The sequence below is a fragment of the Opisthorchis viverrini genome (assembly GCF_000715545.1).
Source record: "Opisthorchis viverrini unplaced genomic scaffold opera_v5_121, whole genome shotgun sequence".
Lineage (NCBI taxonomy): Eukaryota > Metazoa > Platyhelminthes > Trematoda > Opisthorchiida > Opisthorchiidae > Opisthorchis > Opisthorchis viverrini.
The window spans coordinates 1,174,359-1,202,096 of NW_008751776.1; the positions used below are offsets into that span (position 1 = coordinate 1,174,359).

Below are 27,738 nucleotides of genomic sequence, written 5' to 3' on the forward strand. Positions count from 1 at the left end.
ATTGCCGATGGTGGTTGTCTTTAATTTCCTCGAGAGTTTTATCATGTAGCCCTGATTCAGCTCTCCAAGGTTTTAGAGACAATGTTTCAGCTAAATGCAGCTTGAGAAAACTTTGATTAAACAATATGGGTCGGGGCATTGGCCGTACAGCCATACCATTACTACCGCTTCTTCTATATGGACAGTGATTGTCCACTGTCCTGAGTATACTTCTTCCATAATTTTCCCGTCTGAATTAACGAACTATCGTTCCGTTATCACACAAGTAAATCCTCAAGTGACGGAGGTCACTGTTACTGCTCCTTTTCGCACACCGTATCGGTTAGCTGGACCTTGCGGATAGCCTTTTTTAGCACCACTGCCGGAAATTCACCTCATGTGTACACAAAGCCCTTGTTTGCTTGCCTGATTTGACCTGACTACTTTCTCCGTTCGTAACTCGGCCTTTTAGGGCGTAACTTGGTCAGAAGTCATCCTCTGTCTAGTGGAAGCTGTGTTAATTGACAGAATGGATTTGTAGTGAATGCTTCAATCTAAGCTTCTGTGCAAGACACTGAATAATCTGGAGGAACTAGCTTCTACTATTTCGGTTGTTCTTTCCTAATACAAGTTTCCCCACATGTTCGTCACAAATAACATCTTCTGATTCATGAGAATGGCTTATTTCTGATAGGTTGAATGATAAAGGAAGGAATTCTTGTGCTACTCGAGGCTGTCTTTTCCGTGCAATAACTGTTCAGTATTGATGTTCTAACATGCCCACTAAGGATGTGGCCGGACCATTCGAGCACAGTCACTCGGCTGCCCTTGTCCTTAGTAGATCTAATCTGGTGACGACATTAGGATTTCGATAAGGTCTTTTTGTCCCCAGCCCTCTTAGTCTTCGGTAATTTGGCTTCTTGATAGTGACTTTTTTTGGCAGCCTAGAAGCTCTTGTGTACCCGTTTGCCACTGCTACCCATGCGGATGAGAGCGATCTTCTCGGTCGCATGTGTGGATCAAGCCTTTCCGCACCATTCTTGTATTTGGCGGCGACAAGCTTTTCGTCTACTGTTCATCGTGGTGCCTGGTTGCTCCCTTCACTATATCGGTGGTGGTTGACTTGAACTGTGGGCTTGAGTGACCTAATATAGTTCGAACCAACTAAGGCACAGACACTAATTTTTCGCTGCACAGTTGTCGCAAACGGAAACTCACTATGTGACTCACCAGTGTAATTGCAGCGTCCATTTATGTTATGCATCCGATTTTTTGTATCCCACTACATCAGTCAATAGTTTCAGTATTTAGAAAAATCTTGCATGGCATATTTTACATCAGGATTTGACGATCCCAAAAGTTACGCCGGATGGTTTGTTTGCTAAAACGCTACGCCGTCTTATAATATCGCAAACGACCATTGAGTCTACCAGTTTCACAAGGTATATTCTGCAAATGGCCGTCCTTTGGTCATTGTACGCTGATGGTGACGGTAACCAATTGAATAGCAATCAGGTTTGGACTGTGAACCGTTTTGTCGCTGAGCATGGCAGCGAATAGCAGAAAAACAGCAGGCCTTGTGTGCACGCCATCCTACCTTCAGTTACTTTTCCTATGAAACCAAGGGATTTTCAGGTGGCGTAACCTCAACCGTTACCCAGTTTGCCTGAAGCACCGATTGCCAGTGAACAGTAGACTTCTACGCGATTTTAGCAGTGCCGGGTTTTTCCGAAAGACTAACAAAAGAACACTCTGAGAACACACTTTGTAAGTGTCGAAAATCTTCGTTACAGATCCCAGAAATAATTTGGATTTAGACAAATTCACTTGAGATCTCCAAGTGTCGTTGATAGTATGAAGAGATTCGGAAACAAAGCCATCAAAGTTTCCTGTGACTTTGTCTCACTACGGGCTCGTATAGATGGAAATCTGTTTAGATCCAGGATGTCGGGTTCAGCGAAGAAGCCTTGTCTGTGTTCACATTTGTACTACTCTTATTCGCTTCTTGAGTCCTAACGTTCGTTGTTGCAATTTCTATAAGCATCTTGATGCTAGAATTTTCAGAACAAAAAGGTGAATTTCCGAAATCTTCTAGAATTCTGACGTTTTGTTTAGCAACCAGAAGCATTGAATTATGTCGAATGCCGGGAAATAATAGTTGGAATGTACTCCATGAATGGAAAAGCCTTCGGAATGGAAGCACAGTAATGTGGGGATACTGACATGCTTGGTATAGTGATTCGGTCAATGGTGTTGTTGCATCTGAGCCACCTTCCACCAAGGACAGCTCTCACGTCCCAACTCGTGACGCACCTGCTGAGGAGACCTCTCAGACGATCTATCGCTGATGATCATCACCCGAGACTTCATTCGTCGATGACAAAATCCTTGATTCGTAATACCACTCATGCTGATTATTCGATCTTCTTGATTATTGGATTCAACGGCACTCCTTTCAGTCGACTGCCAGACAGAACGCTGTTTATTCCTGTGAAACACAACAAGCCGCCCTCAACCTTTGGCTGTGTGTTTTCTCGCGCTGTCTACTTTCGGTCCCCGTTTTTATGCAATACGTTTCGATTATCGCCTAATCACAGGTTTTGAGGTCAACCTATGTGGTGTGTATATGTTCGTTTGGACACTTCCTGCCGTGCAATTGCTTGTTTACTATTCGCTGTTTGATCAATCGAAATGGTTGGTGACGTTGAAAATTTGGTTTGTGTGTTTCACCCCCTCATAACCAAATCGCTTCGTATATTACACATCATTGACTGGTATCCTAATTTGACCACACATTATCTGCTCATCCAACTCTTTTTAGTGTGACTATTGTCCAACGTTTCGTGTTTCACTCCTCAAATTTGTCCTCATCACCACTAGGTTTGAACGCCGTCAAACCATGGTCCAACCAGGCATGGAGGGCAAATACGTTGCCCGAGGTCAGTTCAGGGGAAAAGCAATCGCTGTGTTTACCAGTGGAGGCGATGCTCAGGGTATGAATGCGGCGGTTCGTGCTGTTGTTCGTATGGGCATTTATTGCGGTTGCCGCGTGTTTTTCATCAGAGAAGGATATCAAGGTATGGTAGATGGTGGGGAAAATATAGTGGAGGCCGGATGGGCGGATGTATCCAACATCATCGAGAAGGTAAGTCCACCTTGCGGTTGTCTGTCAATTGCACACCACCTCATGTTGGTGGATGGCATGGTTGCATCACTGATCAGAGGCACAGTCGTGTCCTAGATTTACTTGGTAACAAAAGGAGTTTGCAGATATGTTGGGGCTAGTCGATTCTAATCGCTGAGCAACCTGTATTTCTAGTCCCTATGGTTACTCCTGGTGGTATAGAACGCTTGCGCCGAAAGATGCTACAGCTGAGCAAGTGATTGACTGATTGATCAGCTGATCGATTGACTGATTGGTTGCATGACTGATTGATTGATTCCATGGAAGGATGGATGGTCGAACGAGTTCAGATATCTGTGGTGTTGGGCGGCTGAGTATGCATGCATGACCCACTCCTTTACCGAGTAAACTCAATACCGGGTCTATTTTGAAACCTTAATTATAAATACGTGCGTAAGCCTGGACTTACACTGGCCTCTCAAAATATGAGGAAGTTTGTTGGTCACTGGAGTACCTTTCAAAAGTTGAACTTCTCTGAGGAATTATCATGAATGACAGTAAAGCTTCCCTACAAACGCCACCAATAGAACCGTCTAAATTTGGTTACTCCTGGACGGGAGGTTGTTTCATTTTAAACTATTTCATACTATTCGGGTTAACTGTTTGATTTTAGAGGAGGAGCGAGATGGTTTAATTGTGAGAGCGCGGATTTGCTAATCAGAAGGTCCGTGGTTCGAACCCCACCTCTGCCTCTCGACTTCCCTTGTCTAGGCTTGAACGACCTAGCAGCATCTCAGCCCTCGTGCTTCCTTTGAGTGGCATGGCAGCTAGGTACCGGAAGGGTGTTACGGCTGAACGATTTTTAGAGGAGGAGCAGTTAAAAATTTTGTCTGTTGGTCTTTCAAGAGTTGAGCATCCGTTCCTTAAGGTCACAACCGGGAAATCGGCATAAACAGCAGGATGCGGTCACCGTAAATGAGCTGACTCTTTAGAGAGGCGTGTTATATAGGGATTTACACCTTGTCTCTAGTAAGCTTCGTATTTCCCTTATAAGTGAGGGACTTCTGGAGTTGAGCTATTGATCACCCTCTGCTGTTGCTCTTTAGGACGGTCGCTGTACCTTTCAAACAGAGTTTTGAATTATGAAAATGGGCGGGACTGTAAGGTTTATCTTAGGTTCCTCCTCACAAAGTTCGAGTATGTTGGTATAACAGCTATTCAAGATGCCAAATAACACCATGTTTGTTAATTGGTCACCAGACAAAACATTTGCCAACGCCATCAGATGACTCACACAATGACGTTGTGCAATAGGTGCGTACTAAAGTGCTTCCACTGACTTCTTCAGGCCGATGCAATGTTCTGCGCTCAGATGTACTCCTTTATTGTTCCTCTCAGCACCTACATCTAGACATAACCTGTGAAACTTTTGTCGAAGACTCTGGTCCCAGACATTGCTATTTACTCTTTATTTGCTCGAAGACCTGGTTCCAACAGCTCCCTTTTTTCGTGGACTGAAATGGCGAGCCTTGGGACAGGAACGAAGAAGATTGCATGATGATGCCGGTAGCTGGGACTGGAACCGAGGAATGCCAGTGCATAGGTCGNGGACTGGAACCGAGGAATGCCGGTGCATAGATCGAGTACCCGTAAACGTTTTTATCACTCGGCCTCTCTTTCGCCCCTCCTAACAACTTTTAGACTTGGCCCCCACTGGACTGAGATCCCACAGAGTATGCCAGTGGGTAAATGTACAGACATCTATGGCTGCCTTGCAAAAGGACCGGGTAAATCTCGGATGGAATCTCATCCACAAACTTGACAAGATGATGGCGGAATGATTCACAAAATTTTGAGGCAAACAGGTCGGGAATGTCTTTGGAGTCTCTCGATGAAGCCTGGTGCGATTCTGGTTTTCCACGTTTTTGGTTTTCCTAAGTAGGATCGGCAACTTAGTGCCCCACTGCACCCTGAATTTCATCTCCTGAGGGCTTTGTATGGTGGTCCTGATTTTAGTTTTGCTTTGTATGGTTTCGTATTCGAATCACAAAGCAAAATCCTAACCCTGGGAGGATGTTTGATGAAACGATTAAATCGGACTGTGGGATGGTTTATACCGTGCAGATGTGTCAATCAATCATTCCATCGGCCAACGTCGCCGGCACCGTAGATTGGGTCGTAGCTGAGGTATAATTCAATAACGTGCTGTTTTGATTAAAAAACAGGTTGAATTCACGAATGTGCTTAATTTAGCGAGACACGAGGCACATCTTTCGACAAAGTCTTGTTTGCTTTCATTTGTTTGAGGGTCTTGACTGAAGGCAAGGATAACGACTCTTCAATAAGGTTCTGGCTGGAATGTACGGGATTTCCCGCCGGCCATCACATGGGGCGTCGTTCTGTCGAGCAGACACCGGAGGATGCTGAATGCCTCTTTTCTCATTGATATTTTTTCTTAGGGAATTACTGGTGTTGAATGTGATGAGTTTGGCATTGGTTATACAATCATCTGAAATACAGTGTAAAGAAAATTTCACTGACCAGACTAGCCATCAGACACATCTTTCAGTCTGTCAGCTATAGATCATCTGCCGGCCTGTGTATTTTCATCAGCCGGGAAAATAGGAATAAAGGAGTCAGCGAAATCAAGTTTTGTTAAATTGTTGAGAATTCTGACAGCCATGCACCAAAGACGATGGCGTTGACACACAGATGTTCCCGGCTGCTCGACTAGTCCATACCCGGTGTGTTTGCTTTATGGTAGGAAGCCGGGTAGCCAGAAATTCCCAATGCGACTGGATCAGCCGGGAAGCACAGTTCAACCTCACAAGAGCTAATTGCAGTTGCTGCATTCTTGTTTCGTTCAGGAATGAATATCCCACCGGACTAGTATACACCTGAACTCAGACACTTCGCCCAACTCTCGTAGGATGGCTTTGAAGGCTAGCTGCGTTAAGTGGTGACCAGATGCGGTACACGACTCGCTCGGATAGATAAAAATGTTGTCATCCGATAGACAGCCTAATGGTCCTCTTTCCCTCTGTCACATCAATACTTTACCCGGCCTGCTACGTTCCACAACCTACTAGGGGGGAGCATCGCATTCCCCTGATAGTCTGCTCCATATCGAGTTTGTTTCTGTTTGGTCCCAGATACCTGTTGCCAAATTGCGTACAAATGCGTTAACCAAAGGTTGGCATAACTTGGTCTTGCTTGCTTGGATCGTCTACAGTGTACATCGAGTCAGCGCCTGGAAAACCTGCATCCGAAACACTTCTGTAACCAACTAATTCTGCCCGAGGAGATGATAATCCGAAAGTAGGCAAGCATTGCATAGATGCTTGCCAACGTTCTATAGAATCAAAAGTTGAGTTGTTCAACTATGTTGCCATTTTGATACGTAACTGGGCTGTGGTAAAGAGAATTTTGAGCGGGGCTAGATTGCTGATGCAGATAAAGTTTGCACTGCGCCTTCCTATGTACATTCAGGTGTCGTCTAGTTTTCCCTGGTTCGGAGGTTTCATAGCGGTATTGAACTGGTGCTGGTTCCCACCTGACATTCACACTGATCTGTTTCTTCTCCTTCACAATCTTAGCATTTGCTTGTTTGTTGCCTTCTTTCTACTAAAGGGTGGAACGGTGATTGGATCCGCCCGCTGTAAAGACTTTCGTGAACGGGAGGGTCGTCTGAAGGCAGCGCACAACCTGGTCCGCCATGGTATTACCAATCTAGTCGCCATCGGTGGGGATGGTTCCCTGACAGGAGCGAATGAATTTCGCATTGAATGGCCTTCATTGCTTGAAGAGTTGGTAGCCAAACGTAAGCTTGTCATTTGATTTTTATTCGTCCTCTTATTTGAGCGCAACTAGATTCTATCCCTCCTTTACCTAAAAGTTCTCCAGGTAAATACAATATTCTCCAGTAGGGAATCTCGAAAAGAAACCAGTCCACGGCCAAGTTTCTCTGGAAACTCCTGTTTATTTTGAGAGCATCTATCAATCTCCACGATTCCCCCCATGCAGTGATTCTATCCCATGAACTCTCCATTGTATATGAAAAAATCATAGGAACCCATATGATTTGATGGACAGATGACAATTTTCAATAACACAAGTCTGTGCGCTACTGTATATTCAACTGCTCCAAGGATGATTTAACCACCCAGTGAACTTTACGTTCCAACACTCGTTACGTTTGAAGCAGACCGTTACATTGTCTTAATTTCTAAGGTCATTAAAGTCACTCATCAATGTGGACAATAGGAGTCATGTTATAGTTGGATATCGCAGAATACTCGTCGGCCAAATTGTCGTCTTTCTGAACAATCACTAGTGAGCTAGTCAAGGCAGACTCGAGAAAGACAGAGAGCAATACATCGGTGCTAAATACTGGTAATTCAGTGGCAGAAGAAAAAATGTGGAGGTTTGCCAAGAAAGTCCAGTGTCCTAAGAAGCGATTATCAACAATGAGATGCGCATGTCTTCAAACAGCCAAAAACACGACTGAACATCATCTTGTATCATCTACCTTCAGGAGTCCACGGAATTGGGGGCCAGTCGCGTCATATCTTCCTTCAAGATTGTTCGTTTGTTACTCGATGGTGATCTTGAAGTCCCTTTCCAGTGATTTCTACTGACTCCCTATGTTGTTTACTTCGATATTCTTCGAACGCAACGTGTATTTGCACCACTCGGTCGAGCCCCGGTTTCAATAGTGTACTGAGCTTGGTGAATAATGACAAGCAGGCATCCAAGCTATTGCCTTCAATGCATAGTTCCTTTCCCAATCCTCCCACTCAAAAAACAACCCTGTATTTACGCACGAATTGATCAGCTCCCGCCTCCACTGCGCAGTAATCTACCCCACATCCCCAAATCATCGATGAACGAAACTCTGGCAGCAACAACTACCGTACGACAAGTACGCCGTTCTTCCCATCAAAACTGACAGTTCCCATTGCATCGATATGCTAACATTGCTTTCATTGTGGGGAACGTAAAACACAACGATAAAAAATACCGACACTCGTGAATGGACTTGTCCTAGTTCACTTGACCGCTGAAATTTTGACCTCTCTAGGGCTTTTGTGCACAGCGACGGGTTAGACGGGCTTCATCATCGTTCTTTAAAAACCTAGAATTTGTGTTCTGTGATGAAACTCTGAAAGAGTTCACTAGGTCAACTTGTTGGTTTGTTTCCAAGATAGTCTTGACAGTTGATAGTGTAGTCACCGTTTGACCTTTGACCTGCCCGCTAATTGCTATGACAGTATCCGAGTCACACGTTTCGAGATGTGTTAAACTGCACGTTTGCTAGACGTCTGCTCCCTCCGACTGTGTATGTAAGAGACTCGTCTCGACCAATACACACGTTTGCAAATCAATTTGGTTTTCACGAGAGACTCAACTGAATCTCTCGTTTATGATGTTCTTCAACTGAATGTGCTGCACACGGGCCGTCTCATATTTCAGTTGGTACGATATTCGGTATATCGCAGTATATTTCCATCAAGATTTTCGAAGATTTTTTAACAACCTTGTGAGTAGTTTCCTTTATGAGAGAACTCGTGTTCTACTCACAATTTAGAGAGACCTACTCTTATTTGCCATCTATCTTGGTGTTTCCGCGAGATCCAACTGACTCCCAGTTGAATCTGCCGTGTATGATATTACTCAACCGAATATATTGCACAAGGGCGGCTTCATCTTCCATTTAGTACGACATTCGAGATACTAACAAGTTAGACACAGTTTTGTTTTCAAATATAATATGAGGTTTACAGGAATCGGGGAACTGCGTCTACCTGGTGGTTTCCAAGACTGGTTAAACCAGTCAGACTATCGATGTGTTTCCAGCATCCGTTCGTTCCATCACACTAACATATACTCTCGTTTTAGGGGAACCATTCCTGTGACTCACAGTATGAAACGTAGCTGGGCTGTTGTGTGGACTCGCTGAAAGACTGAAGTTAGCTTTTTTGGGATAATGTAGTTCGTGTGATTGCCTTTGAATTGAACATTTAAGTAGATGTTCTCCATCGTCCAAATGATTCGCAAGGCAGATCATTCTGGAAGCAAGCAAAGTCGCCACCATCCAGCGAGCATATTTTCCCCTAAACGGTGAAATACACTAGTGGAATCCACCTGGCAATTACTAATATAAAACGTTGAAACTCCAAAAAAAACTACTCACAATTTTTCTGAAAACTGTTCAACACATCACAACCGGTTTTACGCTTCTTGGGGCACATCAGATTGTCGTAGTCTCTGAGTTTTTGTCGATTTTATTTTCTACTTGAACGAAAGTTGCTTGCGAAATGCACTGATTTCCGTATCAGTCTGAAATCTCAAACTTATTTGCTTCCATCCATCGTATCCACCGGGTCTGGGGCACCAAATGTTTGCATACAGTTAGTAATCCCTCGCATTTGACAAGACACATCTGGGGAATGCAAGCGTTCAGATATCAAACAACAGCATGTCAATGTGCTTTCATCTACCACCATCGAGGCGTTTGCTTCGTTCATCATGCCCCTGAACTGCAGTAGAACAGTACACTCCTACAAAGCAATACAATCTAGGAGCTGCCATCTGGTGGTATTGAATTAACTATCTGGTGGAAAACTAACAGTCTGACGTCCATTAATATCATTTTCCATTTGTGATACTCACTGGAAAGCAGCCATCTGTTGAAGCCTGACAGGTGGGCTTTCACATTGTCAACTCACCTGGGAGGCTCGTCATAATGCGAAACGGAAGCGCTATAAACTAGTTCCGGGAATAGTGCATTGTAGACCAGCGGATAGAATGGTTTAGGTACCAAACTTGTTTTCGGTATAATATACATGTCATTTTGATGCCAAAAATCTTTTTTTTGGGGGATAAAGCGTAGCATCTTGAGGCTTGTCTGCTTATCTACACCAACCCTTGATCTAGCAGAGTGGTATGAAAGCGGGTGCTTTCGGCGTGACACGCCTTCCAGGATGGAAATCACATGATCTCCACTGCTTAAGGTTAGAGGCGCTACAAGATATGGCTGCTAATCGAAGTCAATGGCGTTACTATTGTCGGTTTCTATCCAGATTCCATGAATGAGTTTCTGGAGGTGTAGGTACCTTGGAATGATTTTATTGGGCTAGCATTAAGTTCCTTTCCGGTCCATTTTTATTCTTTTCTTCACAATGAATCATGGTTTTACGGCAGCGAAGCATCAGTGTTGAACAGTGATGTTATGTTGTCGATGATAATACTGCCACCTGAAACAAGCTTCACTTCAGAGTGACTTGGTAAACTGGACGCACGAATATCTTATTCCAGTTGAACCACGTGTTAGTTGGTCGCACATGCTGACAAGATGTGTCCAACTACATCCGACAGATATGTGGCGTGGTGCTTTATGGTCCTGATTGGAATTATTTCAGACGCCACTCCGAATTGACAAACATTCAGGTGAAGCGGAGAAGATGATTTGATCTGTGTTGTTTCATATCTCACGCACGTTTTCCAAACCATTTATTTGTTTGTCTTCGCTCTCTGTGTTTATCTCTTGGGTGACCTAGAGTTTACACGATTCACCTTCCTTGATGACACCATATTATACAGTATCACAGGCCCAATTGGAGTGAACTAAATGCTTTTTTAAATTCAAACAGATCAAGACCATTCTCACAATCTCGAATGCTTGCTTTACTTTATGGCGAAGTGATACTTTTTGGTCAGTTCTGATTTTTTTGAAGCATAATTACTATAAACATAATATTTCTATTCGCTCGTTACAGAGTAGTAATAACGGTTTTAGTTACTGACATCAAGAAGACACTGGTGTTGCATTCGGTCTTTATTCACTTGGGTGTTTGTGGTCAGTTGCCTGTAGAAATAAAGCCACTGAGCGAACAAGAATCGCCGCGTGACGAGGAGACGTTTGACAATTCGTCGAAATACCAAGAGCTTGCTTATATTTGTTAGTTACTCATTTTTTGCCGAGCTTGACAACTTATTCGTCATGAAATTTCTGCACGGTTCGGGACCATACTGTCGGTACGCTGACCGATTCATGTACCTTGGCCTCGTGATCCACACTGCCATAGAAAAATCTCATTGAATTTTTTTCAGTTTCATGGTTTCTCTGCCTTATCGTAATCTGAAAGGTTGTTGACCACTTTGGTTTAGAACGTATCTGGCATGGGCTGGTATAGCAGAAGGTGTCTTCACTTGCTACGTCTACTTCCGAAAAAACATCGACGACAGGACTAGTCAGCTGCGGAAATGTCTCGGTTACACCCTGCCTAGGCACGCGACCCGCTGACAGATCTTCCCAAACCTTGATCCAGGAGTGGGGGACCCTTAGACCACATGGAAACTGAGCTATTCCTTACCGTCACCGATCGTACTCAGCCATATTTTGGGTTGTCCTCCTTGTTGACAACGTTGTCCTTGACATAGTTCAGGGGTCAAGATTTTGGCGCGGTTTTTGTGCAACAGATATCCAATTTTTTGCAAACGCCGTCGTTTAATTAGTGAAGATTGGTGTAGTTAGCCACGCTATCGTATTCATATTTCATAAGTGGTAGATAGATAGCGAACCTTTACCATGTGTCAGGGACACGAATGGACAAAACCCTCCAGATTTCGCGGGCATAAATCAGGACCGTTCCTTTTACAGAATTGAGTTCAGCTTCACAAAGCTTTAGCGGGTAATGTCTGTTTGCCGTCGAATTTCTACCTTACCTGTCTGTTACTTGGGGCTGTGGAACCAAAATAGTTAGAGTCTGTAACCTTCTGAGTCCTCTCATTCTTTTTGCTGAGAAGCTGCATAGGCATGTCTATACAAGTGGAGGAGAACTTGGTCCTCAGCGTGTTGATTTTCAACCCTACGAGTGTTGTGTGTATACAGCTAGATTATTCAGAACGCGTTGAAGCCTTCTCAGGTTATCCCCCACTGCGTGATATGCCAAGTTAGCTATTCAGGTTTAATAGAATAACTGGACGTCACAGTGTCCCTCCAATGCCCGTTCAAGCGACTAACCGATTTCGAACTCAAACAACATTGGCGAGGGTGAGCATTGTTCTCATATATCAGACCCTATTTTGAACTCTGTGGTATCCTGGTTTCTTCCAATCCTACTTTTAATCCTGATTCGCACCATCGTGTGATTCGTGTCTCCTGCGTTTACAGAACCCGCCCCTCTATAAGGTCCACAATCCTCAGTTGATGAGGCCCATCTTTCGCGCACCCTATCCGTAAATGTCTTCTGGGATGATGGAGAGGGGTGTTGATAAGAGCAAGCTGCTTATGGGAGGCGAAGTTGATGAACTTGTCACCATTTTCACAGCGCTGACCCAACCGAAACCGGCCAGGTGTATGTTGCTTCTTATCGTCCGTTCACCAACTGGAGCGCTTTTAGTTTCCCGCTACCTTCAAGAAGTCCCCTCATGATATCTTGTTGGTCATCTGTTGCAGTTGCTCATCCGCATCCGCAAAGCGAGGGACGTAGATAGACATTGAAGTCAAGTTCAAGAGGATTTCTTCGAAACGAACCACCACAAGTCTTGAAGGTACTAGATTCTAGACAGTGGGTGCATTGTCGTTTCGACTGCTTACGGCAATCGCAGGCGCCCGAGTTGTCCGCTGGTCCTCTCTACTAAGGCCAGGAACCAGTATTAGTCATTTAACAGAGTCCGAGAACTGGGTCTCCAACAGACACTTGACGTTTGGTCGATTGCGCATGCATGCGCAGCTGGAACAGTCAATTAGGTACAAATACTCCAATAATTACTGGAAAGCTCTCTTATATTTTGAACCTCGGATTACTCTCCGGTCACCCCAATCACTGGTCCTGCAGAGCAATTGTCGCTTTCCGGGAACGCCGTAGCAATAAGGGAAGTATCACTGCGGCTCGCATCAGCGCCACCCGGCTTTTGGTCGGGGTACACCTCCAACTTTTGCACAACGAAGTGTAGCCTTTAAGACAGTGGGAAGCATGCAGAGTACAGGTGATCGGTAACGCCGTCATAGTCGTCGGATTAAGAAGACAGTCATATCTGCGCAATACATCGGAGCCGTTCTCACTGTTGTTGGTTCGGAATCAGAGTTTATCCAGCTCCTCTAGATCTTCAGTTTGTAGCGCCCGACAGCTGCCTTTCCTCCTTTACTATGGTAGAAGGTAGTGAATACAATTTCCTCACCAGGGCTTTATTATAATAAATTACATACGAAGGACGTTTTAAAAAAAACGCCTCGAAACATGCTGAAGCAAAAAAAGACAGGCTTTCCTACACTCAGACTTCTACGTCCTCTCATCTTTGTCCGGATCGAGGTAGATATCCCGGTACAGATATTATTCAACCAGATTGGTAGACTCACCTACACACCAAGACGTGCCTTCACATAGGTGCATTTGAATGCAGAATCATCAGTGAGTGAAGCAACTCCGAACTTGTTGAGAATCTCTCTGCAGCCAAAGACTGCCAAGTTGTTCAGAGGGTGTATGTTTGATGATGATATGTGCTAAAGTTTCCTCGATAGATGAACTGATCACACTGCATAGGTTGCGCTGGCTTGGCCACGTGCTGCGTATGCCAGTCGACCGACTTTCTCGAAAGGCTCTTTTCGCACAACCACGTGAAGGGTGGAAGAGAGCCAGAGGCGGTCAAACAATGACTCGGCAGCGAAGTGTGAAAGCCATTACCAGCAAACTCAGCTGCGCTGGTCACTGCCATCTTCCTGGATGGGGACCCCGAGACGGGCCACACCAATGGCTAGAGACATTGTCAGATATGGCCCAGTCGCGCCCTCAATGGCGCTCGTGCATCCAAACTATTGCCTTCAATGCATAGTTCCTTTTCCAACCCCCCCACACTTGACAGCCCACTGACAGTGCTGGATTTACGCACCAATTTATCAGCTCCCACCTGCAATGCGCAGCTATCTACCTCTCCCCCCCCAAACCATCGGTGAACGAAATTGCGGCAGCTACAACCACTGTACGACAAGTACGCGGTTATTACAGCTGACAATGATGGTGATGATGATGATGATGATTCAACTTGAAATCCAAAGGAAATGTATCTCCTCAACCGCTTGCACCTCAGGTTTGCACCATCTACCATCATCCACAAATCTTAGCACACAGATAAAAAACGATTCGGCTCATAGACAGTCGGTCTTCAATTAAGCTGCAACATACATACATATTATGTGCTCCAAAAGGATTCACTTCCCCTGTGTATACAGTTCACTTCATTTTAATTCGAACTATTTGTATCGCTAATGATAATTATCTGTAATCAGAACATTGGTATTGCTGGAATATTGGTAGCTCGGGTGCACTCGTTGGTGGTTGATCTGCTCGCTGAGTTTAGCAATGCGGCCTGACAAGTAGACTGAAAACTCAAGGATTCTTAGGCCCATTCTTGCCGAATCTAGCAGTCAGTTTTAGTCTTTTCGTTGGAACAATGCTTTTCAAAGCATCTCTCTGCTGCCCTCCTTTCCTCGTCTCACGAAAAACGAAACGGTTGAGCAATGTGTTGGCCAACTGAATGAAATGCCCTTTATTCCGCAAATAACTTGTAGGTAGCCGTTTTCCACCATATGGTTTATGACGTCAGAGTACTCTCTTCTCCACATGCTGGCCGCTTTATGCACTATAGCAGGCCGTTTACCATAACGTTGAATACAATATCCTGTCGTCGTAACTTTATACCATAATGACAATGCTAGAGACACTTAAATTACTTTTCTCTCTTCTGTTTACCGAAAGATCTGATCAACCAGGAACAAGCCACCGAGTGTAGCCATCTGAATATAGTCGGCCTCGTGGGCAGTATTGACAACGATTTCTGTGGTACTGACATGACAATCGGTGCCGACTCTGCGCTGCATCGGATTATCGAAGCTACTGATGCCATCTGCACCACCGCCTCCTCTCATCAACGTTGCTTCATCCTCGAAGTGATGGGACGACATTGCGGTTACCTGGCCTTGGTTGCTTCGATGGCATGCGAAGCTGACTGGGTTTTCATTCCTGAGTTACCCCCAGCCGATGATTGGAAAGAGAAAATGTGTGGCAAACTTCGACTGGTGAGTTATTCTCATCGTCGTGTTTTCGCAGTTTGTTCGCTTCACTTACCTGTTTCTTCCGAATCGATAAGGTCGTCTTGTGGCAGCCCTGCCCCAAAAAACTCTTTACTTCCTCCAAATATTTGGACCTTCCGTGGGAAGCAATTCTCGAGAAAAACTCTTCAATGTGCGATCACTGCTCGAGAGAGCTTATAACGGGCACCTCGGCCACGACACAGAGTGTCCACTACCCTCACAAAAGGGGTCGATCTCCAGGAGAGTCCAAACATGAAAATGTCTCCTGAGACAGTCCACCACTGGGCTTTTCGGCTTTTATTCAGGCAAGTAACAAACAACGTTATAGTTAACACAGAATGTTGGTATATGCTCTACAGTGTACAGTTCGTGCACATGGGCTCGGATATTACCAGAGCACCCAGACCTAGACAGGAGGACGACTAGGGTTCTCAACCACTGACTCAAAAGCCTGACTACAGGACAGCAGTGTTTGGCGGGAAATGCAAGTACATTTCAATTTTTCGCAGAACAAGACACACCAACCTGGAGGGCTAGCAGACTGTGTTCGTCAGACCTCTAACCATTGACCAACCTCGTATGACAGTCACTGCGAGTGTCACACGGACACCCTTCAGTATAGCTCAATGAATCACAAAGGTACACAAACCGTCGCACCACGGTTAGGTCCAGTCTCTTTGTTACGGCAGCAAAGCATCAGTATTAAATACTGATGTCATGCTGTCGGTGATGATGATGGACTCTATAGAGAGGTGGGTTCACCTTAAGGGCTGGCTCTATTGATCTGTTCCTGTTAATACTACTGACTCAGTGGAGGGATCGTCCAGACTCATTTCATCGGCGTAACAATAATGAGTTCAAATTGGGTTTACCACTATCCTTTCATCGTGTTTCAGAACCGTGATCTCGGTCAGCGTGTGAACATTATCATGGTTGCCGAAGGCGCCATCGATCGGCAGTGCAATCCCATCACGTGTGAAGAAGTGCGCAAGCTCATTGTCTCAGAGCTAGGTTTCGACACACGAATCACTGTGCTGGGTCACGTACAACGAGGCGGTCGTCCGTCAGCATTCGATCGAATCCTGGGGAGCCGAATGGGCGCAGAAGCCGTGTTGGCTCTTATGGACGCTGATCGGGATCATGAACTTCCTGCTTGTGTGATCAGTTTGGATGGAAATCAGGCAGTACGCGTTCCACTTATGCGGTGTGTAGAAAAGGTTAGTGAATCATCATTCCCAAGGACTTAGTCGTATTCTATATGTACATTTGTTGTCCAGATGGTCAACCCGTTGTCTCTTGATTAATGTTCCAGACTCGAATGGTTGCAACCGCTTTAAAGGAAAAAGACTTTGATCGAGCAGTACAACTACGAGGACCGTAAGTTTTCATTCAAATGGCATCCATTTCATACCGACGCCTGTTACTTATATCTGATAAACTAGTTTAGACCCATTTGTCATTCTGATTAACAAAGTACAATGTGGTGGTTGACTTACACTGACTGAAAAGTAATAGGATCATCATTCATTATTCGTCAGTCACTGGTCGTAAAAAGTGCATCGAAACCGGTGAATAGAATATCCATAGGCCGCCGTTTTACGGGGTACCTGAGAAACGCGGAGAAACAGCAGAGAGATGCTTTGAAAAGCATTGTTCCAACGAAAAAGGTATGTGATTCTGGGCTGTTACCTGAATGAAGGGCCGAACTTCACGACTCTGGTAGTTACTAAATCTAGTGACTAGCACATCTAAGTTGGATGTAAATCACCAGTCATTTATCAATCGCGTCCTTTCCTATGCTCTCATTCATGGTTCGAAAAATGTGTGGACTTGTTATAGAGGCTTTCCCATTTTCATTGTCAGGAGAATTCTACTAAAAGGGCACGCTTTGCTCTTTATTCAAGTTTCCAATGGCCTCATTTTATTGAGTTATCATTATTTTTTCACTTTTCTATAGGAGTTTTATGGGCAATCTGTGGACGTACCTAAAGCTATCCAAGCTAAAACGCCCAAGAAAGAGCCAAATGGTAAGTCGTTAGCATAACAGTGTCGTTTATTCACCTCGATTACTCGTGACCCCTTAATGTACTGAAGAATAAACTTCCCTGTTTCGCATATTGATGGTCTAGAAAACTCTCCGTTTTGACGATTCTCAAAACTTTATCACCATATTCCCATTTTTGCAAATTACATCTTTTTTCATTCACGCACAAGCGACAGTATGACGTTAGTTGTTGCGTCCCCCTGTTTGTGCCTAGCACGCTGTATGATTGTAACCAAGACAGGGTTACTCGTAGTTTGGTAACGGTTTTTTTGTATCTGCGTTCATATCATTCCCTCTTGATGCGCGGAAGGTAAAGCACCAGATTCAAGCTCCACCCTTACTGGAACTAGCCAGCAGTAGTTATCCTTTTCCGTGCTGGTTCCATCTCCGAGCATCATCACCGATGGAATCATTAGCGTATGACGAAAGCCCGAACGAGCAACATATTATTGACTCAGTTGTTGACTTAGTCGTATCTATTGGTTATTGGCCTATGAGGTCTTCCCACCAGGCAGTATCACAGACGCCAGGAATGTGCTGGAATGATGTGGATGCAAATTCAATAAAATCTGCATTTAATTGTTGTCAATATGAGATTGCTCAAGATGCCCCAGGTATCCGCAATGCGACCTGCTCTGGGGTTCTTCACAAAATGTAATCGCCAAACACATACATGTCAATTACGGAGTCACCGTCAGGGTCAAACCACATGGGCATATCACTGCTCCAATAAGAGGGATATGACTGCGAATCCCCAGAATCCCGTGGACACATCGCCCCGTTCGCCTGTCCGGACACGAATGAGCAGACAGAGTGATGGCAAGGAAACCGGTTCGCACACGAGGCACTAGGAGTTCAAACATCAATGCGGCCGAACACTAGGAGGCTGGTGTTCTAATAAGAGCATAGCTTGAGTGCAGACTAATCCAAACCATCAAGTGGATTGCGCCGAGCAAGATGGACACAAATCCGATGGAACCCCGAAACTACTCACGGACAGTCTGATTGGCTGTCAACCAATCTACGTTCTGTCTGGGAGGTCACACATAGGAAGATGGGTTCGACTAGTCACTCTCAAACTTTGTATCGCCGTCCTTCTTAGAATCCCTCAACGAGATTGTAAGAAACGAAAATATGTTTATCACTACTGTACACCGGTTTCTTTTCAGTACCGCGTTGTGTAGTCAGATATCGCACTGGACCCAATGAGTTCACAGCGTTGTTTACGTTAACTAGTGACAATGTTACTAGCTATAGTGTACTACGCCTATGTTGTTCGGGTCACCAAAATTCTGTTAGCCAGACTATTTCATTGTTTACCTTGGTCCTTGTTCTGCTAGACTCGAAAACCCCCTTTCAATCAACTTGAATATGTTGCATCTGTACGCTGGTTATTTAATTTTCATATTGGCTAATTCGGGTGAACTGTTTTGGCGCACAGCAGTCGCAAAATTTGTAAGAAGCACTGAAGGGATTGAACTATTGTCCGACTGTGCAAGTAATGAAACGCCACCATGAGCCTTCAGTTTTGAGGAATTCGGCCTTCAGCTACCCAACTGTTTACAGGGAACATTCTGCACATTCTACCCACAGCAAGATCATCCTTAGGCAAGGATGTATTAGATCTTTTTATGGAGGTAGGAGTCGTACCCGAAGATTAACGCTGTCATGACCCTTTCCGGGAGAGCAGTCCTCAGTTAAGAGAAAGTATGTGATTACTAGGCGAGACCACCGCGCTTCACATAAACTGTTTAAGTAGTTCACGCCAGTTTGTTTTGCAACTCTGACTGTCTGGCTCGTGTCATTGTCATTATCCTTTGCCGCTGCTGTCTTACAAAAGATCTTCATTTCAATATTTTCCAAACCGGAACATTCTCCTCCCTTTTACCCCGACGTTTCAGAATAATATGCGACTCGGCATCCTAAACGTGGGAGCTCCTGCTTGTGGTGTGAACGCTGCCATGCGTAGTTTTGCTAGATTAGCCATCACCAAAGGGTACGCGGTGCTTGGTATTCACGAAGGCTTCCTGGGATTGGTTCATGGTGCTGTGAGCGAGATTCACTGGAACACTGTTCGTGGATGGGTTAGCATGGGCGGTTCTGCTCTAGGCACGCGCCGGTAAGTTGCTTTTTTTCATCTTGGCGGTCCTGATTGTTCAAACCATCGTGTAAAAAGTTTCCAAGTTCTTTTTAATGTTTTGACCCTGGTAGGCATTCTTACGCAATCGGATTACTGAACATCTCAGGCCCTAACTCAACTCAAGATTGCCTCAAGCTTCTTCCATGACACCTTTCACGCTGCATTGTTACCGAGCTTCCTTCATGATTCCCAATTCTTTAGGGACAAACCAAGCGAATTAGGACTACCTACTGTTGCTGAAAAGATCAAAGAACACCGATTGAATGGACTATTGGTCATTGGTGGTTTCGAAGCCTACGAGTGTATGATTGAACTGGCATCTGCACGTGACCTCTACCCAGAATTGTGCATCCCGATGGTCATGATCCCCGCCACCATCTCTAACAACGTGCCCGGTACCGATTTCTCCCTTGGTAGCGATACAGCATTGAACGAGATCACTGTGGTAAGTCGCGTAGTTGGCCACCACATTTCCTCACCTTAAATCTAAGTCCAACATTCTCGTATCATCCGTGAAACTGCGCACCTTAGGACAGGAGGGAAGAGCTCATAACAGCGTTCATCCTTTACTAGGGCTTAATGTAAAGCCCCTCCGATGAGATATCATTCGTCCCCTTTACTGTTAATGATTTTGCTTGGGGGATTAACCTACCTTAAAAATGGGGGGCATAAGTGATCGGAAATCATCATCATCATCGACAGCATGACATCAGCGTTCAACACCGATGCTTCACTGCCGTACAACCATAATTTATTTGAAAGCCTGATCGTAAAGAAAAGAGTTAAGATGGACGGGGAACGGACTTAGTGCCAGCTTACCACAATTACTCCGAGGTGCCTACACCTCCAGACACTCACTCAGGCGATCTGGATAGAATCTGACAACAAGAACACCACTGTCATCGTCTGGCAGCCATATCTTTTAGTGTCTCCAACCAGGCACAGTGAGGATCACGCGGTCCCCATCCTGGAAGGCGAGTGGCAACGAAAGCACCCAAGCGTTTCGTGATCTCCCTCATACTCCTCTGCCAAGTCAAGGGTTGGCTACCTCTCTGTTTACGCCACTCTGAATTAGGCATGGAAAACAGCACTCTCTTCGGTAAACGATGGTTCGGCTTACGCAGCACATGTCCCAACCAACGCAGCTTCTGGTGCTGGATACATTCTTCAATGGAAGTACCCGTCGCACAACCGAAAACGCGCTTTTTAACTGCCTCGTTACGGATTCGTCGACATCAACCCACACGAGCTATGGTTCTGAGAAAAGATTGTCGAACACCTGAAGATGTCTCACTTCCGCTGCTCGAATAGGCCAAGTTGTTTTCGGATTATGATATTGTGCAATAGGAGCGAGTGTTCGTAATGGGCGTAAACAACACTGTTTATAGCGAGCAACCGATAACTTTGAACATTTTTGCAGAAGTTTCAGATCCTTCCCTCCTCCAAATGAAAAGTCTACTTACTAAAAAAACCAAAACTATCCTCTCCCTGATTAGTTCCGTCCGCTTTCGGTTCACAATAAGCGACAGTAAACTTTGTGTGACAGCGTATGATCACCTGGAGAACAGGAGTAGTTAAAGCCTGTGCATATCTCAAAAAACACGCAATGGCTGGGAAGCTAGGCATCACGTGGCGTTTATACTTCGCCCGCCTAAACTTAGTCCCTATCAGTCCGTGCAGGTTTCATATGACGTAAGCAACGGGCTACCAACTTACCCCACGGCTTGGACGCTAATCCTAGTTGCAATTGAACCAAAACCGATGGAAAGTGCTGCGTAAGTTGCAGGCTAAACCCACACGTCTTGAATCACTGACTAACATCGGTTCTGCTTTGTTCAACACCTAGTCACACCAGATCTGACCCAAAGGGATCCACTTATTACAACAGTAACAGAAGATCGGGGTTTTGAGAAGAGAAGTGACGGAATAACTGCGTCATACATTTCTGTTTCAGTCAAAACCGGTACATGGTACTTGAAGGTTAACAGAGAAATGCAGTGAAATGATGTTCCACATAGCTACGTACAAGTAGCAGCGTTTACGTTGACCGTGGCGATCCCGTGTTTCAGTTTTTTTGCTTGTTTTCGGATTATGATATTGTGCAATAGGAGCGAGTGTTCGTAATGGGCGTAAACAACACTGTTTATAGCGAGCAACCGATAACTTTGAACATTTTTGCAGAAGTTTCAGATCCTTCCCTCCTCCAAATGAAAAGTCTACTTACTAAAAAAACCAAAACTATCCTCTCCCTGATTAGTTCCGTCCGCTTTCGGTTCACAATAAGCGACAGTAAACTTTGTGTGACAGCGTATGATCACCTGGAGAACAGGAGTAGTTAAAGCCTGTGCATATCTCAAAAAACACGCAATGGCTGGGAAGCTAGGCATCACGTGGCGTTTATACTTCGCCCGCCTAAACTTAGTCCCTATCAGTCCGTGCAGGTTTCATATGACGTAAGCAACGGGCTACCAACTTACCCCACGGCTTGGACGCTAATCCTAGTTGCAATTGAACCAAAACCGATGGAAAGTGCTGCGTAAGTTGCAGGCTAAACCCACACGTCTTGAATCACTGACTAACATCGGTTCTGCTTTGTTCAACACCTAGTCACACCAGATCTGACCCAAAGGGATCCACTTATTACAACAGTAACAGAAGATCGGGGTTTTGAGAAGAGAAGTGACGGAATAACTGCGTCATACATTTCTGTTTCAGTCAAAACCGGTACATGGTACTTGAAGGTTAACAGAGAAATGCAGTGAAATGATGTTCCACATAGCTACGTACAAGTAGCAGCGTTTACGTTGACCGTGGCGATCCCGTGTTTCAGTTTTTTTGCTATAGATGGAATGAACAGGAAAAAACATCGTTGTTCACCTAGCAGCTTGTGTTGCACTGTTGCCCAACAGGAAGGTTAAACCCGTTCCATGTAGTGAACTTCTGTTGTTTGTTGAACCAGTAGTTGCAGTTAATCACAAAATTCCGGACGGTCACTTTACTAAAATCAATGTTTTTTTATTCTGCATGAGCCGATTTGATCTTCTGCTATGTCTTGATTAAGGGGAAGGTCATCCATCCGGCGTTTTTTGTATGACTTCCATCTTGTTTATTTACTTCATATTTTCTCGTTCAGATTCTTGACAAAATCAAACAAAGTGCTATGGGCACGAAACGCCGTGTCTTCGTTGTCGAGACCATGGGCGGATACTGTGGTTATCTGGCTACCCTAAGCGGCCTTGCCGGCGGTGCTGATGCAGCCTATATATTTGAGGAGGAGTTCACCATCGATGACTTGCGTCAGGATGTCGTCCACTTGCGGGCTAAGATTGCCGACAATGTGCAACGTGGTCTGATTTTGCGCGCTGAGTTCGCTAACAAAAATTATACGAGCGATTTCATCTATAGGCTGTACGCTGAGGAAGGCAAGGGAATTTTTGACTGCCGGTAGGTTTCCTACGTGTTTCTTTGACTGATTATGTGCATTTGTTTTGTTGGTTATCTGAGCGTGTTTTATATGCCCGATGCATTCGTCCTTGAGTTGCTATCATCAACATCATCGTCAGTTGTGAGAACCGCGTACTTACCACACAGTGGATCTAGCTGCTACAGTTTCATTCGCTGAGGATTTGAGGAGGTGGGGCAGATAGCTATGCATTAAAAGTGGTAGGTGACAATCTGTGCGTAATTACAGTAATGTTAGTGGACTTTATGTTGGGAAGATCTGGAGGGGAGTTATGCATTGAAGAAAACAGCTCGCCAATGAAGGCGTGATTTGGCCATGTCTGACAATGTCTCTAACCATTGCTTTGTCCCTCCCCGGAGTCTCCATCCAAGGGTACGCCAATGACCAGCGCAGCTGAGTTTTATTGTAATGGGTTTCATACTCCGTTGTGTTTTGTTTCCGCCCTTCACGTGGTTGTGCAAAACGGACCCTTCGAGGAAGTCGGTCGACTGGTATACAAAGCACGTGATCAAGCCAGCGCAATCTATGGGGTGTGTTCAATCTGTCTATCAAGGGGAGTTATTTCTTCCGAAAAAAATTTGACGTATTTCAACAATACTGATCCCATGTTCCCACCAGAAGCAATCAGTGCTCCGAAGACATCGAATGTCAGACACTGAAAGTCTTTTGACGTCCACGGTGCGCAATGACCAGGTTTCTGACCGCACCGCAGTATTGTAAACCCGGCACTTAGTTGATAAGCTGATGCCACGCCTACGCCGCAGGTGACGCAGATTCACGAAACCTGCTTTGGCCTTCCCATTCCGGATGAAAATATCATCTTTCGCTAGACCACCGGGACTGATATATCTGTCCGAGTGGACAAATTTGTCTACTAACTCAATCTGCCGACCCGCAAGCATAAAGTTAGGGTTTTAGCCCACGCAGTCTTCAGGTACCAATTTACAGTTTGAAGTTGTGAAGTACATGTCATGCTGTGATTATTTGGCCTTGTTTGGGTTAAGTGGTGTCAGACCCGAGAAGAGCTATGTCGTCCGCGTGTTTGATATCTGTAAGTGAATGCCCTGCGGGCATATTGACTCCACAAGTATAAGCGGCTGGTGGCTAGTCTTCCATAATTATATCGATGATGGAGTTGATGATGAAATGCAAGCGAGGACAATCTTGCCTGATACGAATTAATGTAGCGAACTCAGGCGAGAGCTCCTCGTAAACCTCCACACGTCTACAGGAGATATTCACTTAAGTACTTTCGACTATGGTGGTATGTTCATTTCAGTCAGTGGACCAGCAGAACTCAGGTCAACACGAGTTGCTTTTGATATAATGTTTGCCAATAACATCTAGTCGATAACGCACGCAGTAAGTTATGTAATTTGACCTCTTATTACGTATCCCGGTTATAGATGAATGTACTGCACCGGCTTTGTAAATGCAAACCAATTTCCGAGCTTTTAACTGAGTTCTGGTAAAACCTTCCCACCCGCAATAGAATAACTTTGTGCAATGGCACTTCAGCGTCTAAAATCTGTATTTTCCCCTATACGCTAATCCAAATCCTACACGTCCTTCTAATCTCAGAACTGGTCAGGGCCCCTTTTGGTCGAAACTATGAAGTGACTGATTTTGAGTCGATGCATTCTTCAAATTCCAGAGGGAACGTCTCTTATTTGGACGAACTCACCAACTGAGGGTGACGACAAACCTCATCGCTCAGCGGTATAAACATGAGGTTTATTTGAAAATTTCACGTATTTGTAAACTAATTTAGTTCGAACGGGAGATTCTACTGAGTCCCGGATGAATTCTACGCTTGTGCTATTTCTGCACTTCACACTGCCAGCTTCATGTTCCAATTAGTACGATATTTGAGATGTATTATTTTTTCTTGACGGGTCATACCACTCATAAGGTTGTTGAATACCTTTCGGCAGCCCAGGTAAAAAAAATCAGTTAAAACAGTATTCGACTCGTACTCTTGACTTGGCTGTCAGCTAGCTACGATGGCTCAGAAGAACGACGGGCCAACTAAACAAACAGTTATCAGAAAGGCTAGACCAAAAATCGAAGCGATATCCCGAATATCGCACCTATTGAAACATGGGATGGCCTGTTGCAGCACATTCAGTTTAAACGGACCATGACAAACGAATGATTTAACTGGATTCATTTGAGCCCCCTGGCAAAACCAAACTCGCAGGCAAATGAGTGTTTTCGAATCGCCAACTTCACTTTACCATCATTTTCCGTTTGAAACACATCAACTTCGTGATCGCTCGACCGTTTGACTATGTAATCCAAGCTGTCGTAGGCCTAAGAAGTAATTGTTGGTCTGATACTTGATTGTGCATTGCATCTTACCTAATATGTCATGAGCAGTAGGTTCTAGGGGGACCCTGTTAACGGCAGTCGTTATTGTTAGCTGTGTCATGTCAAGCCGCGCCAGGTGAGAGTATGAAAACTGCAACTGTCGGGTTCGTGCTGCTGCTGAGTCAATGAAAACAGTCGCTCAAGCATTAAAACAGCATCGCTCTGAGAGGAGTGGATAGTTGGTTTTTCCATCAAAGGAGTGCCTTTTGAAAGGGGGGTCTTACAATTTGGGAATCATCCCAATGTCCAAAAGAGTTGTGATGATTCCTAAATTGTAAGACCTCCCTCCAGAAGGTACCCCTTCGATTGGGTCTGATGAACGGCCGGGTAGCCACAATCGTCATCATCAGCTACGAAGCATGTACACGTCCCACACTAGTTCCAACCGATGGTACGAGACAGATTCCTTTTCGTAACTGGATACACTCCCTTGTGACTTTTCGGCTGATGACTAGTCGTGGACCGTAACTGAAGTAGGTGTCCTGAAGCTCAGACTCCCAGGAAATTTCAGTCGAAGGGCTTTTGAGGTGCTCGAGATTGTCCTGTGAATGTGTTCACTGTTAAAATGACCGCAGCGATCTTCCAATGCGTTCATATTACGATCATCTCCATCATTAAATCCCATTTTCGAGGCACTTCTGACTGAGTAAGGTATCAGTCTTTTGGGAAACTTCTACGCATCTTTAGCCAAAGTTCGCTGATAGCTCTACTCGAATCGTAAGGAGGTCACAGGTGTGATATATCTGTTGCCCCTTTCCCCTATGGGGAAAACACTACATTCAAATTTCGCGAACCTATCCTATTCATTGCGCACAGCTTTCTGAAAGCACGGTTTTCGCTCAGTCACTTTTTCTTCACCTTGGCTCATGCACCTATTGCCAGCACGTCTATTCATGAACTGTTTTGTGCTTCAGTCCAACCACTCTTCTGCACCTTGGGAGTTACCTACTGGTCTTCTAGCCGTAAATAATCACTCACTTTCAGCCCTGAAATTATACTTGTCCTTCCGTCCTCTTTATTCTTGTCAACTCTCCAGGTGTAATGTCCTTGGTCACATGCAACAGGGTCACGAGCCTTCGCCTTTCGATCGCAATTTGGGCACAAAACTAGGATCGAAGGCGATCGATTGGTTGGACGAACAGATCGCTTCGAATCTCACGGGTGACGGTAAGTTAACACCAATCCCTTCACAATCCAATCGGTTTCTCCCACATGCATTCGTGAATGGTATTTTTCTCCATACACGCCTCGTGACAGTATCCGGCTTGCTAGTGTTATATCAAATGGTGAGGCTCAGAAGTTGTCCGAAATCCAGGTCGGACAGGAATATTGCCCGCGATGGGCGACCACTTTCCAGATGTGGATCATTAGTGCTTGTCTGAAGTGTTTGCTTGTATTTTGGAAAGGGAGACTGTAGTGAGTGCGGGAGCCATAAGGGTATTAGCTTGTGACTCTTGATTTCACTAATCCGTCGCCTTATGGTGGCTCGTGAAACTCTGCCTCGATAGCGGTGAGCATACTTCCGACCTGGAAGGAGTTGCGTTCACCAAGTTTCTGCACTAGTTCAGGTGCTAGAACAACGCCATAACTATAAACGACCCACAATTTTAGTGCATCTGGTCTCGGTTGACCGGTCTGTTCTCCTTACTACCCTCACTCACCAGAGAATGCACCGGAAGTTTGTGAACACAATAAGTTCTTTGTTTTCTCAGACTTACGCGGGGTGAGATTGTACGGAGAGCTCTCGAAAAACCTCCGTACGTAAAGTGATGTCCTTTAAAGGTGTCCACTCCAACAATTCCCATTTAGACGAGATAGTGAGACGAACACTGGGTTTTCAAAACGGCGGTGCTTAAATATCCTATGTCGAAAACCTTGTCGATCAGGAATATGCTGACGATATCGTCCTCATCTTTGAAGAGGAGAAGCCACAGGTGTTTTTGGATGAACTGATCAACATCATTCCGTCTTTTGGTATACACTCTGCACCCGTAAGGTATAAGATCATGCTCGTGGACATGCAGTCACTAAACACACCACTCACAATCCAGAGAGAGGTGCTCGAAGTTGTGGATCATTGTACGTATCTTGGAAATTGTATTTGCTCTGACTGTAGTACGACAGATGAGGTCAATGCACCGATCTGCAAGGTTCGGATTACATTTGCTAATTTGAGTCAGCTATGGCGTCAAAACGAAATATCCCTGAATCTCAACGGACGTATGTATCAGGCTATAAAACGGACCGTTTTGTTGTATGGCCTGTTCGATCAGCGGAACTGGAACGTCTCCAGATGTTCGACAGGTGTTGTCTTAGAATCGTAGCTCTTGTGGGTTGTTGTCGGCGAATCCATAGCGAGTTTTCGAGGCTTTCGTCGAAGAATGCGTGTAGCAGAAGAAGCTGCGTTGTTTAGGCCATTTACTTCGCGTGTTAGTTCAGATGCTGATGAGGAGTTGGCCGGATTGCGGACTTTGAGTTGTACAAGTGTTCTTCAAGCCGGAGCTGTTAGATTGCGTGAAGGTAT

At 45.0% G+C, this 27,738-nt stretch overlaps 2 protein-coding genes across 2 annotated transcripts in view; one reads left to right on the forward strand and one right to left on the reverse strand.

The window, feature by feature from the left end:
- The window catches only part of T265_06027 (hypothetical protein), a gene marked incomplete at both ends in the record, with an annotated part of 39,883 nt that overhangs the window by 8,761 nt on the left and 3,384 nt on the right, over positions 1–27,738 (forward strand). Inside the window, 10 exons of the mRNA XM_009171186.1 lie at positions 2,860–3,124; positions 6,734–6,923; positions 14,863–15,182; positions 16,094–16,414; positions 16,510–16,574; positions 17,155–17,224; positions 19,143–19,360; positions 19,583–19,826; positions 22,515–22,825; positions 26,251–26,381. Of these exons, the coding sequence (XP_009169450.1) occupies positions 2,860–3,124; positions 6,734–6,923; positions 14,863–15,182; positions 16,094–16,414; positions 16,510–16,574; positions 17,155–17,224; positions 19,143–19,360; positions 19,583–19,826; positions 22,515–22,825; positions 26,251–26,381 (2,135 nt within the window). The remainder of the gene's footprint in view (positions 1–2,859; positions 3,125–6,733; positions 6,924–14,862; positions 15,183–16,093; positions 16,415–16,509; positions 16,575–17,154; positions 17,225–19,142; positions 19,361–19,582; positions 19,827–22,514; positions 22,826–26,250; positions 26,382–27,738) is intronic.
- T265_06026 (hypothetical protein) lies at positions 20,415–23,036 on the reverse strand (the record flags this gene model as incomplete). The annotated part of the gene is made up of 2 exons (XM_009171185.1): positions 20,415–20,630; positions 22,971–23,036. The coding sequence occupies 2 exons, from the start codon at positions 23,034–23,036 to the stop codon at positions 20,415–20,417; spliced, it is 282 nt and encodes a 93-aa protein (XP_009169449.1).